This window comes from Natator depressus, chromosome 3 (genome assembly GCF_965152275.1).
Source record: "Natator depressus isolate rNatDep1 chromosome 3, rNatDep2.hap1, whole genome shotgun sequence".
Taxonomy (NCBI): Eukaryota; Metazoa; Chordata; order Testudines; family Cheloniidae; genus Natator; species Natator depressus.
The window spans coordinates 151,888,966-151,906,232 of NC_134236.1; the positions used below are offsets into that span (position 1 = coordinate 151,888,966).

The window sequence follows — 17,267 nt, forward strand, 5'->3', positions numbered from 1 at the left end:
GTAAGCTTAGGAGGTTTTCATGCAGGTCCGCACATCTGTACCCTAGAGTTCAGAGTGGGGAAGGAACCTTGACAGCCTGCGACAATACTGCCTACCAGCAAAAGAGCAGACAGAAAATACTTTGTCCCAGCTAAAGGGATGGACTTCCTTTTTTCACATCCGCAACCTAATTCCCTAGTTAAGGAAGTCGCCAACCACTGTGGCAAACAACCCCAATATTGATCCACTCCCTAGGACAAAGAACATAACCGTTTAGACCTTTTTAGCCAAAAAATGTACTCATCAGTTATACTACCATTCCAGGTTTCCAATTACTCAGCCCTCCTAGTCAAATATATCTTTAACAATTATGGTAAGCTGCAAGAATTTATTGAGGACTTACCAGAAGAAAAATGACCACAGTTCAAAGCTATAACGACGGAGGGACAGCTAATTGCCTGAAAAGTCCTACAGGCCTCTATGGACTTAGCGGATACAGCTGTGATAATGATGGCCATGGCTGTAGTAATGTGCAGGGCCTCATGGTTGCAGTCCTCAGGTATCCCGAAAGAGTTCCAACTGAAGGTTGAGGATCTACTCTTCGATAGGGAGAAAGTCCTTTCCACAAAAATGGACGACACCCTTCACTCAGTGAAGGACTCACGGGTCCTTGCATATTTTAGGTATATACACGCCACTTACCAGAAGGTGTCAGTACCAACCATACCAAAAGGGCAGGGACACCCAATTCCACAGCCCACAAAAACGACAGTTCAAACCTAGCAGGAACAAATAATGCCTGCAGAGACGCAGGACCCCTCAAAATCAGTCTTCGACTACACAACCAAATAACAGTTTTGAAGTTTTGGTCGAGGGCCTGAACAACCTCCCCCGCAGCATGGTGCTATCAACTACTTCCACCCACCCTTTTGGCCACCACCTGCACCCATTCTACCCTGCCTCGGCAGCATTAACAACAGATCAATGGATATTGGAGATCATAAGATCAGGCTACACCATCCGCTTTCTCTCCTACCCTCCTACCTTACCCTCTTCCCCATCCCTCTTCAGGAACCCTTCTCATGAGCACCTCTTACAACAAGAAATGAACCATCTTCTACAATTGGATGCTGTGGAGCAAGATCCCACGCAATACAGAGAGAAGGGTTTTTACTCCCATTATTTTCTCACCAAAAAGAAAAATGGTGGATGGAGACCCATCTTGGACCTTCGGAAGCTCAACAAATTTGTGTGAATCCATGGTTTGAAAATGGTCACACTGGCCGTGATTATACCAGCGGTAGACAGAGAGGATTGGCTTTCAGCCCTCGACTTCCAAGATGCTTATTTTCATATTACCATACATCTTGCGCATAGGCAATTTCTATGATTCACAGTGGGAACCAATCATTACCAGGACAGAGTGCTACCCTTTTGCCTCTCCACTGCTCCACAGTTTTTTTTCCAAAATCCTTGTAGTAGTGGCAATCCACTTGCGAAAACAGTGGGTAATGATCTTCCCGTACCTTGACGACTGACTACTGAAAGGTACGACTCAGGAAGAAAAGACAAACATAGTGCAGAATACCATCACTTTGTTCCAGACTCTGGAGTTGCAAATAAATGTACAAAAATCAACCCTGACCCTAGTGCAACAACTGGAATTCATTTGAGACCTATCTCGATTCCACACAGGCCAAAGCATCGTTACTCAGCTCCAGATTCTAACACTAAACAACCTCATCACTACAGACACCAGCCCTCAAATGTCTGTCAGAACCTGCCTAGAACTATTAGGTCACATGCGGCCACAACATTTGTGGTAAGACATGTGAGATTGCATATGCATTGCCTATAGGGCTGGCTGAGCTCAGTATAAATCCTCATCAAACACAATCTAAACAAAAGAGTAATGATGCCATCAAGAGTCATATCCCTAAAGTGATGGACGAAACCAGAAAACGTCTGCACAGGGATCCCTTTCCAACAGGATCCACCATCACTAATAATTATGATGGATGCATCACTGGTAGGCTGGGGTGCTCACCTGGACCAGCACACTATACAAGACAGGTGGTCACCAATGAAAGCCCAACTTCACATCAATCTCCTAGAGCTCCTGGTGGTATACAGTGCATGCAAACACTTCTTCCGATCATATGGAATGAGTCAATCCGGATACTGACTGACATGTGTGTTCTATATCAATCACCAAGGAGGAGCTTGCTCCAATTCATTATGCACTGAAGCCATGAAACTATGGAATTGGTGCATACACAACAACATAACCATCTCAGCATCTTACCTCCCTGGGTGCCAAAATATGACAGCGGACATGCTAAGCAGACATTTCTCCAGGAACACGAATGGGAAATACGTGGCAGTGTCAACCAATCGATATTCCAGAACTGGGGCTTTCCATCTGTAGACCTGTTTGCATCAGGAGCAAACCACAAGTGCCCCCTTTATAGCACCCTAGTCACTAGGGGATGCCTTCCTCATCAAATGGGATGCAGCACTCATGTATGCATTCTCACCGATACCTCTAATCTCGCAAGTCATTCACAAAGTATGGACCAAGAGGGCCCATGTCATATTGATTGCTCCAATGTGGCCCAGACAGACTTGGTTCCCTTACCTGATGTGCTTGGCAGTGTGCGCTCCATGAGCTCTTCCCTTGCAGGTGGATTTCCTCTTACAGAACAAAGGCCGGACTCACCAACCAAATCCAGAGAAACTTCACCTCAGAGCATGGCTCCCACATGGTTTCAACACGATGAATTAGCCTGCTTGGAAAGAGTGAAACGTGTTATTAAACAGTAAGAGATCCACTACTTGCAATACTTACTTCCAAAAATGGAAGAGATTCTCACTATGGCACCAACAAAAACAGTTAACTGCAGTCACGGCACCTCTCCCGATTGTAATGGACTACATATTGGAACTTAAAGAATTGGGCTTATCTATAAGCTCAATCAAAGTACACCTAGCGGCCATCTCAGCCTTTCACCATAAGTTGGATGGAACATCAGTCTTTGCACACCCAATCACTAAATGCTTCCTCATTTGTATACAAAATATTTACCTGGAAGTCTGACAACCTACACCCCCATGGGACTTGAACCTTGTACTTAAATGCCTCACCAGAGCCTGTTTTGAATCTTTCATGCCTCATATGTCGATGAAAGTTGCGTTCTTGGTTGCGATCACCTCAGCCAGACGAGTCAGCAAGATTGGGGCACTGATGGCTGAGCCCCCTTACACCGTGTTCGCTAAAGACAAGGTCACGTTGGGACCACATCCAAAATTTTTGCCTAAAATATCGACATCCTTTCACATAAACCAACTCATACACCTTCCCGCGTTTTACCCAAAACCACGCGGGAACTGACAAGAGGTCATCCTACTTATGCTCAATGTCAGTGAGCCATAGCGTTTTACTTAGACAGAACCAAGCCCTTCCAAAAATCTCCAAGGCTGTTTATTTCCACAACAGAACACTCCAAAGGATGCACAACATTAACCCAGAGACTGTTTAAGTGGATCTCTACATGTATCCAACTTTGCTATTGGCTGCATAACAAGGAACCCCCACAAGGGAACCCATCGCACTCCACACATTCCATAGCTACGTCTATAGCCTTCCTGAACAATGTCCCTCTGATAGACATATGCAGGGCTACCACCTGGGCCTCTAAGCACACCTTTGCAAAACACTATGCCATCACCCAGTGTTCTATTTCAGACACTATATTAGGCCTTACTGTGCTCTCTGCAACAACTCATGCGAATCTGAAGCCCCTTCTGTCCACAGTGGGGCACTGCTCTAGAGTCACCAGAAGCAGAGTACCCACAGGGACGCTACTTTGAATCAGAAGAGGAAGTTACTCACCTTGTGCAGTAACGAGGGTTCTTCAGATGTCTGTCCCTGTGGGTGCTTCACTACCCACCCTCCTCTCCTCTACTTCAGAGTTCGCTAATTGAGCTCAGCGGTAGAGAAGGAAATGAAAGGGTTGGATCATGCGTGCACTAGATGAGGCGCCAACGGCACTGCGAGATGACTACTGTGTACATGCGCCCCAACTGAGCACTGCTACAGAAAATCTCCGATCTATGGTGCAGGGATGCTCCAACACCTGAAATAGCACACCCACAGGGATACACATCTCAAAGAACCCTTGTTACTGCACAAGGTATGTAACTTCCTCTTTGGTAGTAATTTGTCATGAAACCTGGCAAGGTTTTACTTCAGTAGACCCTTGAAGAAAGTATTCATACATTCTTATTTTCAAAGCTCACCAGAAGAATCTTGAATTTGCCCTCTGTAAAGAACACTAACAGTATTCCTTTTTTCTGTTCAGCCTTGAAAATGTTCTGGTTGTGTCATGCAGTTGGCTGCTACCCAAGCACCCCTCATGATCAGAGGTCTTTCTGCAGTGCTTTGCCCATGTTGTCTCCTTCACCTGGTATCTTAAACAAATTCAAGACAGTTCAAAGGAAATTAAAATATTCCCCACCTGGGGTCCAATTTATTCACTCTTTAAGTATATGCTGGCTGGGCAGGTCTCGACCCCAGTTCAATGTCTCTCTCCCCTTAACTGGTGGATTCCTAGTCCTCTTTCCCAGAGCTGGGCACAGTTCAAAGTCTCTGCATGTGCTAATCTTGCTCCCTGAAGTCGTGTCTGTTCCAGCCAGCTATAACTTCTCAAGCCTCTGTTCCTGGACATCCCCCAGCATTCTGCAGCAACCTGCTGCCCTTTATAGGGAGTTTCCTGATCCTACTCAGATGGGGCTTAACCTGTCATCAGGGTTGGCTTAGCCCCAGGATCTCTGCCTATGGGGCAAGCTACCCTGTTACATGGTGGCAGCGATAAAACCAAGGCTCAAGTAATCCCATATTTAGATAACTATCTGGTGAAAGGTTCAACGGCCACAACCACTTAGTTTGCAGTATATCAAGTAATTCTTTATCTCTTCTGTATGGGATTCATGATAAACTTAGAATTTACTGAGCCCTTTCCAAAATTTCTCATTTGGGATCCCTCTTCAGCAGTCTCAGGGGGGGAAGTTCATCTGAATCAGAAAAGTATTGAGAAGATAACTATCCCATACAGTATTCAGTTTTGTGGGAAAACTTCAAAGCTTTAATATATTAGCAGTTCTTTAATTTCTAGGGCTAATGTTTATTTGAGCTGGTTGCTTAACTGAGACTGTTTTCCTTGATACTTCTCCATATTTTAAGGTCTTAGTGGGATCAGTTTCCACCCTTTTGCTCATCCCTTTTCTCTTCATATTTTTCTTTTCAATGCTGGGGTAACCAGATCAGCGTATTCACAGGAGCATAACTATGCACAACATGCGTAAACATCAAATGTATAAAGAGAAAATGAAACAAAATGCTGATCAAGTACACAGAGCTTAGAGAACATAACTTTGAAGCTGGAGATCTCGTCTGTGTTGTCAACACAGAAGTGGAAGTAGCCTAGAAGTAGGTTAGAGAGCCATGGGGGAGACACAAGGTTTAGGAATTTTCTGAATCAGAACTTGAATCTGATTCCATTGCTTAAATTGTTGGTGTAATATTTAAATTAAAGAATTCTCTGCAACCTATGACTCTACTTTTTCAGGAGTACTATCATAGATGTCAGTCTGAAAGATGGGGGAGCAACACTGAAAGCATGTTTTGGACACATCATCCAACAGGAACAAGAAGCAGTTTGCTGTGCCCTTTTGTCACTAAGGTCTGGATTCACAAAATCAGTTAAGCATATGCTTAATTTTAAGCATGTGAGTAGTCATATTGAAGACAATCTGCTTAAATGATTTGCTGACTAAAATCCTGAAATTTCTGGACATGATTCAGCCAGCACTATGGTTGTGGCATATGTAAATTTAAGGAAGAGATATTTAGAGAACCCTTGGTTAGAGAGCTGTTCCACAGTCCAGTTAAATAGACAAGCAAGAAAAGCTGAGATTTTTACACCATTGCAGGCAAATATTATTTTAGAGATATTAGGATGCACAAACCAGAAGACAGAAGTCGAAGTCCAGAGGTAATGCCTGAAGAATATGTATCGGAGAAGACAGAAGATGCAACTCTAACAGTCACGCTGCTTTTAATTTTCAAAAAGATCAGATAATATTTTCCAAGGGGCAAAACCCAACCAGCATCTTGGAAATCATTAAGGATAGTCATTAATTCTCTGTGCTGTAACTAATAAATGTCATCTCCTCACATATACTGACCAACCCAGTTAATGGAAAAACAATGAAAGTCCTAATGGTATGTCACTTGTACGTTGTAGCCATAGAAAATGTCTCAGCACTAGTTTTCAGGCATTTATTCTGTTTTTTTTTGTATGCCCAAGAAAAATGTTAAAATACAGTCTGTTCTGGACTTAAAGAAGCTGAACCTGTTCAGTAAAGATCAAACTAAGAATGGAATTATTAACTTTCACCTCTTCTCGTCCCTTGAAGACCTGGACTTCACAGATGATCTCGCTCTCCTGTCACATACCCAACACCATAAACAAGCAAAAAAAAACCTGACTCAATACATTCAGCAAGCAAATCGGGCTGGAAATCAACTGCAATAAGACAAATGTCATGCACTATCACCATCACCAGTATGGATAGAGGATCACGTTTTCACCCAGGTAGAAATATTCACATACTTGTGCAGAACCATCAGCCAGGACGGTAGAACAAGCCAGGATATCCGGAACAGAATCAATAAAGCCTGGAACACCTTCAGGAGCTTAAATATAGTCTGGCAATCATCAACAACACCACCAAAATCAAACTCAAGATTTATCAGAGCTGCATGCTTTCAGCACTATTTTATAGTGCAGAATGCTGGGGAATAACAAAGTATGACATGTCCAGATTGTCTTTATTTCATACAAACTGCCTCAGAAAAATTCTCTGTATCTTTTGGCCCAGAACAATCTCAGACCAAGACCTATGAGCACCATCATTGCCAGGAGCCGTTGGAGATGGATTGGCCATGTGCTTTGGATGGAAACTGATTCCATCATCAGAATAGCAATAAGATGGAAACCTGAAGGCAGTAGGGAAAGAACCTTGCTTAAAGGTTTCTTTCTTCAGTAGGGAAAGAACCTTGCTTAAAAATCAGGTAGTCTTTTCAGGACTTAACTAGAGTTCATAGGGTGAGAGGCAAATTTCTGCCATGGATCAGAAACTGGCTAAGAGAAAGAAAACAAAGAATAGGAATAAATGGTCGATTTTCATCATGGCAAAAGATTCTCTGTGGGGTGCCACAAGGTTCCATATTGGCACTGATGTTTTTAAATATATTTATTAATCTGGGAAACAGGTGAGCAGTGAGGTGGCAAAGTTTGCAGACAACAGAAAATTATTTACGTTTATGAAGACTGAACAAGAATGTGCGGAACTTCTGATGGCATAGGTGAAATTTGCTGTTAAAAAGGGTGAGCTAATTCATAAAATGAGAGAAATAATTTGAACTACATGCATTCTTTGCTTGGTTCTAAATTAAGTGTAACTGTTCAGGAAAAAGACCTGGAAATTGTGGACAGCTTAATGAATCATTCTGCTTATATAATCAGCAGCAGTAAAAAGAACCTAATAAAATATCAGCATACATGAAGAATGGGATGGAAAATAATACTGAAAACTTTACAATGGTGTGTATATATAAGTCAGTGGTAGGCCTCACCTGAAATATGGTCTTGAGTTCTAGTTACTCTACTGAATATATGAGGTGGATGAGATAATATCTTTTATTAGATCAACTTCTGTGAGAGAGACAAGCTTTCCAGCTACACAGTGCTCTTCTTCAGGTTTAGGAAAGGTACTTCGAGCATCACAACTAAATACAAGAGGGAACAGATTGTTTAGCATAAGTAGTTAGCTCATATTCTAAGGACAATTCAAGGTACAGTGGGCTACCTTGTCACTCTAAGGTCCTGGGACCGACACGGCTATAAATACACTACACCATACACACATATATATGTATATAATATAGCAGAAATAGAGGAAGTGAATGATTGGGCAAAAATAATGAATTAGAGACCTGGAAAAAACTTCCATATACAGAGAAATTGAAAAATTAGGTCTGTTCATTTTAAAGAGAAAATGAACAAGAAAGGACAGGAGAAATATATAATGAATGGTTGGAATAGAGAAGGTAGATTGGGCACTTCAATTCATCTTTTTGAATAAGGGACATTCAGTTAAATAGAAAGATAGCAAATATGAACTCATAAAAGAAAATATTTGTTGCACAATGAGCCTGAGGAACTCGTTGTCACAAGATATTATGGAAGTTAATAGCTTGGTAGGATTAAGAAAAACCTGCAATATGTATGGACCATAAGAACATTCAGCATCCTTGGTTCAAAAATGTAAGCCTCTTTCTAGAAGTTTTATCTATGATCATCAACATGCTTTTTCAGTTGTTTAGTGCTCGTATTAAAACATTTTGGCAAACATAATAGAAGAAGTAACTTATGTGCAATTCTTGTTTTATGAACATAATGATTATGTTAGGTTAGCAATTGCTTATGTTCTATCACTAGAGTTCAGAAGTGTTGTTTGTTGAAATTCTTATTTGTTCCAAAAATAACCAGTAATAGAAAGAGTCGTTGGCTCTTCTGCTTCTCTTTTGGGTGTGTGTGTATTATCTGCTTATGATATGATATAACAATTCAAAATTTTAGTTGTGGCATATTCCAGATGCAGTCATGTAAAGGAGTACAGGCCCAAGATGCCAAATTCTCAGATGATGTAAATCAGTTTAGCTCCATTGACTTTAATTAAGCTATACTAATTTTACATGAAAAGAGGATCTTGTCTGTGAATTTGAAATGATGCAGTATAAGTGAATAATTTTCTCCTTTTGTTAGTTGTCTTATACGTTTGTTCTTTTAGTGAGATAAACTTATAAAGATGCTTTAAAGCTGATAAAATTTACAAAGCAACCAGAGATTAAGTGAAATAACTTTTAAATGATTATGAAACAATAGAATTAAGTAATTCAATTCACTTTATATAGTAATTTTTCTGATTATAATTCTATTTTAAAGATATACACATGATTCTTTTGTATAAGTAGTGTAGTTGTCTTCAGAGCATTAAAATTTAGATGCAATTAAGTGTTGGGGTTTTTTAAACCAGGACCATTGAAACTCGCTTTGTCAATTGAAGCCAAAGCATGGAAGATGCTACTCTGTCGTTACTTAAATGAGGAATATAAGAAGAAAATGACAGACATGATATCATTTATAAGTGAATATTTGAAGAAATTATCTCGACCTATTCGTGACTTAGATGATGTCAGATTTGCAATGGAAGCTTTGTCTAGCATACGTGATAATGAAATACAAATGGATATGACCTTAGGACCTATTGAAGTAAGACAGTTCTTAATTTTTATTGTTTTGAAATAAAATAATTTATTTAGAATTTGGGATTTTTAAAATAAACTTGCAGAACCCTAATGATGAGTATATGTTCCTCCAGTCTCCACTTTGAGGGGTGGGAAACAAAATACTTATTTCTCCCCTTTTACCTCCCTGCCGCAACACTTCTGTTGTTCTTGATACTCACCATCCTAGTCCTACCCTTTTTTGTATGCATAGATAGAGCCTTCTGCAATCTTATCTTTCTGCCTTCCAGATTCACTGCACAGAGCCACTTTTCATTTTGTAAGTCACAGTACATTGTCAGAGGTATATGCATAATTTTTCTACTGTAAGTTCTTTTAGTTTTCCCAGTTCTTTTAATTTCTTTTTTTTTTAATTTGTCCATCTTTTGTGGAAGGAGGGAAAAGGCTAAACGCTAACATTCTCCATTCTGAAGACTGGTTATACTACCATGATACCAGAAAGATAGTGGTTAAATATTTCAAATGATTATAAAAGTACAAAAAGAACAAATATAAAGGCAAAGGCATAGTCAGGAAAAGCACATGCCAATGTAACAAAGTTCAATGTGCACCTAGTGGTGTACCTGGTGGTGTAATTTTGTCAGATAAAATAGACTGGATCTTTCTTTCATTGCTTTCTTTGATGTCAGTAGTTCTCTATGTTGGATGTCACTGACATTAAAGAATAAGAGTAATAAGAATTTTCTATTTTAGGGAAATTTGCATTAGCGTAATTGCATAGTTCACAGTGAAAACCTAGTATTGCACCAGTACAGTGTGTCTACACTCGAGGTTTGTACCAATGTAACCATAGTGATGCAGTTACACTGGTGCAAATTTCCCTAATTTAGACAAGCCCCGTTTTTCCTAATTTAGACAAGCTCTGTGTCTGTTTTTCAAATTAGGTATACGAGTGTGTCAAGGTTGAGTCCCCAATCTGACACTTTGAGTGCAGAAGGTGGGGTTCCGCAAGGATTCTAAAAATTAATACTGGCCACTTCAGGCTGCATTAACCTCCCAAGGTTACAGCTTTTCTCTGACCGTGGATGGGTATATGCTGCCACCACCCAAATGCAACCTCAGGAAGGTTATTCTTGATAGAGCACTTGGGAATGCCTTCCTGTGGGGTACCCTCAAGCCCTTTCACCCCCGCTCCGGGGAAGAGCTGAGGAAGAAAACAGAGGAAATTAGCTGTTGCCCCCAGCTAATTAAACATATGCACAAACTTCTTAGGACACCAAAAATCCAATCCTGTTCTTAAAAAAGGTAAATTGTATTAAAAAACAAAAAGAAAGAAAATACATTTGGCACTTAAGCTTTTGCTAGATTTAAAAAACCCACTTACAAAAATTAAACATCAAGAATAACCTTTCTCATTTATCACTGAGTCATTCATTGTCCTTTGTGTCATCTTGGTGGGCCAAGATTCTTACATTCTTTTCTAATGATCCATTATCCATGAGTTCTAATCTATTTCAGATATGGAATTTCTGTTATTATAGCAGCCCAAAACATATCTACTGTGAGAAAAGTTGTCTCATCCACACAGCTCCCTGATGAATTTAAGCTAGCAGCACTAATAGAAGCAGTAAATACCACCAACAGCAAGATTAAAAGAATAGGTAGAGTTTAGACAAGAGAAGTATGTGCACAAGTGGAGACATGGAACAGTATCTTCACCAACAGCAGTAGTTTTAGGAAAGTATAAGCCATCTTGATCCTTAGTGGGAATCTACCATTCACCAACATCCAGTCTACCAGTTCTTGGGATTCTTGTACAATAATAAATTCTGATAGTAGCAGCAGTGTTCAACATATCTTCTAGTATAGCCAATTCATGTTGTTATAGATGTGTAGGGAAAATGTTACTGAATCTGATGAATATTTATTTTATTTTATTTTAATAGCTCCATATGTGTCCTACGTACTTAGAGAGGGGTGTAAGGATAAGGTCCTGACCCAAAGTGTTTACAGTATATACTATAGAGCAGTGGTTCTCAAACTGGGGGTCAAGAGCCCTCAGGGGGTTGCGAGATTATTACATGGGGGGTTGTGAGCTGTCAGCCTCCACCCGCCCCCCCGCTTCGTCTCCAGCATTTATAATAGTGCTAAATATAAAAAAAGTGTTTTATATCTATAGTGGGGGTTTGCTATGTGAAAGGGGTCACCAATATAAAACTTTGAGAACCACTGCTATAGAGTTTCCTAACATGTGAGTTCCACTCATGTCAGTGGGATTACTGACATGAGTACATCACTTTTAAATATAAATATTTTCAGGATTGTGCCCTAAGTGGAAAACATGTAAACCAGGAATGTGATTAAAAACCAGGATATAGAGCAATGATAATTAGCAAGTTACTTGTTAGTTCCATGTTTTTGTTTGATTTTTGTCCCTCTTACGCCCTCATTGATTTAATTAATGCATTGTTGATGGGAGGACTAGTTTTCATAAGCCTTACTGAAGTGTGGGTTAAGGGAATACTTAGAAGAAGAGATGGTGTAGGCTTGGGCTGAGATAGGAAGAGGTTTCCAAGCATAGAGGGTTGCAGGAAAGAAAGAACTATGTATTCACAGGCAGTCGTAAGCTGTAGTGAATACACGCTACAAGTACACAACAGCAGGCAAATGACTTACATACTTCACTCAGCCATTTATCTTAGTTGGTTATAATTTCTCTGCTCAGTTGTGAACCTTAAACTAAACTAATTGTCCCATTTTCTCCTTTAAATAATCTGTGCCCTATTTCTAAAATGGGGGTAGTAAATGAGAGAATATATAAGCCTCAGCATTAACAGAACCAAACTACATAAAAATATCAAGCAATATTAGCTTCATCCTAGCATTATTATATATGAAAGCACTTGATAAATCAGTCTGAACATATTGTAATAATATTCCTTGTAAACAGGGTGATAAGAAAATCTCAGTGTGGTATTGATAATCATCCAGAGTTGGGAACATTTCTCAAAATGTACGTGTATATCTAGATAGTATACAATTAATAATCTACTTTGAAAAAATGTAATTAGCATGAAAAACATGTTATATAATAATACATTTTTAGGCGGTTCTGTGAACATTAACACAGGCAATGTCTAGTGTTTCTAAATTTGCCTCTAATATTTCATATAGCTCTGCTCATTACAACATTAGCTGTATCTGTTGTGCTCAGAGACTGGCTCTTCTTCATCCAAACCCCCTTTTTTTAAAAAAACCAACAAAACGTATATTTTGGGCCTAAACTAAGTTGACTGTATTCTTTTAAAGTATATTTTACAAACTTTGTATTCCTGCAAATAAATTTGAATTGCATCATAATTATTTTTTCTTCTTTTATAGGAAGCCTATAGTATTTTAAATAGATTTGAAGTTGAGGTGACAAAAGAGGAATCAGAAGGAGTTGATACACTTAGATATTCTTTTAACAAATTACAGACCAAAGCTGTAAGTATCTGAAACTGTCCTTTTGCTACTATTTATTAGAAGATAATATGAGTCATTAGGCTTATATGAGAGTAAGGGATTAATACATAAACTGTACTGCTCCAGGAGTAGCCAATGTAGGAATTGGTCACCTCTTACAATGATAGTGAGAGAAGTAAGTTACTTCCTACATTTCATAGTGTCAGAATGCAGCTGAATCCTATCCTTTTGTTTTGTTCTTCCCTAATACTTTTAAAAAAAATCTCTGAATATGAACAATGTCCAGGTTTTGTTGTGTAGCTAGTTAGTTAAGTTTAGTTTGTTTTGACCACTCTGAATTTTCTAAAGATGAGGAAGTTACAGCATCTTGTAAGAGAATAATGCCTTGAAGGTGTTTGGATTTTTTGTTTGGATTTTTTTTAAACACTGTTTTCATATTTAGCTGTCTGAATAAAAAGCTATTTTTTGTCCAATGCTTCTGTAGTTTTTTTAATGTAACAAATCAACTTGATTATATAGAATTGACATCCCTTTCTTTATTACTATTTTTAAAGAAATAACTTTATTTCAATAATTTATTAATAAATGGACATTCATTTATATTTTAGGTCAGTGTTCAAGATGAGTTGGTTCAAGTTCAGCCAAAATTTAAGAGTAATCTGTTAGAGTCCGTTGAAATATTTCGTGAAGATGTGGCAAACTTTGACACATCATATGACACGGTAATTAAGTTATCTATTGGGCTTGTGGTTCAGTTCCTCGGAATATATGGCTTGCAGCAGTTGGGTGCCAAAATTTTGATCTGCTGAGTTGTCTCTGAGTTCCTGAGGGCATGGTAACGCAACAGACCTTCTGTCATAGTTACTAGGGGTCAGCTGTGCTTCAGATCCCTTTTAGTCCTTCTTAAGTGCACCCCTCAGATGATAAACCCGCCTTCATTAATCTCTCTCGAGGGTTGAACCATGCAGTTTTACCACTCTTAATCTTCACCTCTGTGCTGCAGCCCTGCTATTTCTCAATCATGTCTATCTGACAGACCAAACTGAGTTTAGCACCTGTAAGACTTTTCTCTGGGAGCCTGTGACCAACAAGCTGATTAATATGACTCAAAAACAATTTATTCAAAATAAAGTTTTATTTATTCTTTCACCCAAAGATATAAAATAAAAAAGTCCTATATGCATTTTCAGACAGCTCTTGTTCCTGGACACCCACCCGGCTGCTGGGTTTGGGTCCCACATCCCTGGGCCCGTGTGCTTTAAGCTTCCCTTGGTCTGAACATGCTGCAGCACTGCCTCTTTCCTTGGTCTCAATGGCACACTTCCTGTGCATAGACTCTCTGTTATCCCCTCTTGGAAATATATCTTTGCAGCCCAGCTAGCCTCTGCCCCAGGATTACTGTTGTGTCTCCTTTCCTTTCCCACAGATTCCCCAGTAGTTTAACCACACCATCTCCCAGAACTCCAACCTTATGGGCATTCTGGGCTTATAATTTAACTCTTTAGGGACATGTGATAGGTGAAGCATATAACACAGACAAAGGTTTCTAAACACAATTACTCCTTGCTTTAGATAGCAGAAAAGCTATACAGATCCAGTCATAAATAATAAATCCCTACATGCATTTCCTCACTTCATTTTCATTACCACTCGGGAGCATGATCTGGGTTTAGGTCAGAGTTTCTAGGGTGTTCAGAATCCTCTTCCTGCAGTTCATGGCTTCCCCTCCGAATCCTGGAGTCCCTCTGTCTCTCTTCCAGGTCAGCTTCCTTTGATGTTGGCTGGTCCCATACTCAAAAAAGTTCTCTGTTCTATGAAAGCATGCTCAGTTTACTTCTGCTCCTTGCCTCAAGCTTCCTGAGTGTAATCTGTGAGTTCTCCTGGGTATATAAATCCTAGCATTAACATCTGGCTTCTTAATTCTGTTGTTTAGGGATTTTCCAGCCTCCAAGCCCTCTCCCAGACAAACATAGACTAATTGGTTTCCCAGTTCTGGTAATCCTCCTTAGCATACCCATTATTCAGTCAGAGCACAGTTAGATACGTCTTGATGGAACATCTTCCAGAATAACATGAAATGATCGCTAAGGGTATTTTCTCAGCATTCTCTCCAAGCATTTTCTGATGCTTCTGACTCCTTTAGCAAGTTCAGTGGAGACTGCAATTATGCTTCATTTGTGAAGCTATCCTGATTTTCACTAACTAAAGATCAGGCGCTAAACCTTTTATAAATGATTGATCTTAATGATCAGCTCATTTTTTCTCATATTACTGACGGTAACATTTTCAAAAGCACCTAAGTGCCTTAGGAATAGATCACAGTAACATTTTCTGAGATGAAAAATGCAGATCATGGCAATAAAAATGCTTTGTGAATTTGTGTTGAATTTGCTGAATTGTTTTGGTCAGGAAAATAAAATTTGGAAAAAATCAAAACAATTTCTTTTGAAATGTTCTGAATTAAACGTTATGATTTTTTGAAACAAAACTACCTTTGTTTAGAAATTTACTTCAATTTTGTTTTAAAAAGGTTAGAAAAACTTAAAAACAGAATGAAATATTTCATTTTGGATCAAACAAAATGTTTTGCTTGTGGTGAAACAATTTTTTTTTACTACTTTGGTACACTGAAAAATATAAAAAAGATGTTCATTTGGGTCAACCTGAAGCAATTTTTTGTTTTGTTTTTTGATATGACCAACAATGGAAAAGTCAGTTACTCACACATTTCTGTTTAGGGGCCTATGTCCCACTGATTTCATGCAAGGGCTTTTGAAAATTTTATCGTCAGTCTCATGGATGGGTCTCAAAGGAGAAATATAATTCTAGCTCTTTGAATATATTGCCTTCTTTGTTCTCCTTCCAAACTTCAGAGAAGTGGGATTTAAGTAGTGGAAAAAATGAAGGATGTTGTGTCACCAGAGCCCTTTGTTTCTTTGCTTTAAAAGTCATGGGGGATGCTTTCACAGCCCTAATGGGCACTGCTTTTTTTTTTTAAAGTGATTCCAAGCTCTGTGGCACAATGGGTTTGCATCCCATAATGCAGATCTACAGAGTCAATATACTTGAAATACAGTTACTGGTATGTTAATCTTTCTATCTTCCTCCCTTCCACTCCTAACACCTCAAGTTATACTTAACAAGAAATTATGTGCAGTTCTATAAATACCAGTGAAAGTAAGCTCTGTGAAAAGAAAAGCAATGCATGGCAGTTTGGGTATTCTGTAACTTTGATTATACCTTTGATAAAAGTAAAGAGTCGCCTCAAGTCACTTTTTGGGCATTCTCGCTTTATTTTTGACAGGATGAAAATATGTAAAACATGAAAGTATATTATCTACTAATACTAAATTTGATTAGACTACAGAAATTTCTATTTTATCTAAAATATTTTTTCCTTTGATACACTTCTGTAATTCTTTTGGCATTAGTGGGATTTATGGACACACTTCAATGATTCATATACCCCTTACATATATCCCTTGACTATTTAAACAATTTTGTATATGCTGATGGTTTGTAAATATACAATTTGCCTTAACACACTTGAAGAGTTAATATTCACTTTGTTTACAATTTGTTTGCTTTAGGAAGGACCCATGGTTCCAAATACACCACCACAAGAAGCTAGCAACAGGTTACAAATATTCCAGGTACGAAAAAAGTTAGTTTTGAAATGTTAAATTGATTCACAACTATGACTCTCAAAGTGAGTTTAGAAAAAGATCCATTACTATCTATGGAACACGGGAATTGGTGGATAAGCTTGAGCATTACACTGTAAATTACTTAGATCATAAACTCTTCAGAGCAGGGATTGTCTCTTACTATGTGATTATACAGCACCTAGCACTGTGGGCCCTGTGCTCAACTGGGACCTTGAAACAGTGCTGTGATGCAAATAATAACAACAAGAAGAAGAACTTAATTTGTTCAGTGTGTTTTCTACAGACATTTTCTGCATTAGAAACAGAAATTCTCAGGGGATTTTAGGGACGGATTTCTGCAGCAAAGAAACACAGTTGGTATGTACCTTTGCTTCATTCTGTTAGTCACAGTCAAATGGCCGTATGTCTTTTCTTCAAAACCAACACCTCTAGCTCCCTTTAATCTTTTTTTCCTCATTAGACACTTGCTGCTGAGTTTGATAGTTTCCTAAAACCAATTTTTGGTTTATGCAACAGTGTTCCTATCCATGTCTGCTTGAATTATGGTAATTTTGAAACTAATATTTTGAGAAACTGTACCTTATACTCCACTGCCCTGTATTTTGTATAGTCATTTGTATCTGTGAAGAGTGAATGCAAATTGCACATAATGTGCTTCCAGATTGGAAGAGTAATGCTTTATGTTCAGTCTGCACAGATACAAATGACTCTACAAGGTAGAGGCCCACTATATTTAATGCTTTTGTAAAATTCAAGTGTATTATGTTGGCCACTCTTACTTC

General features: G+C 38.8%; 1 protein-coding gene across 1 annotated transcript in view; it reads left to right on the forward strand.

Annotated features, from left to right (window-relative positions):
• DNAH8 (dynein axonemal heavy chain 8) overlaps positions 1–17,267 on the forward strand; it is a 577,557-nt gene that overhangs the window by 228,690 nt on the left and 331,600 nt on the right. Inside the window, exons 28-31 of the mRNA XM_074949111.1 lie at positions 9,142–9,377; positions 12,734–12,838; positions 13,426–13,539; positions 16,408–16,470. Of these exons, the coding sequence (XP_074805212.1) occupies positions 9,142–9,377; positions 12,734–12,838; positions 13,426–13,539; positions 16,408–16,470 (518 nt within the window). The remainder of the gene's footprint in view (positions 1–9,141; positions 9,378–12,733; positions 12,839–13,425; positions 13,540–16,407; positions 16,471–17,267) is intronic.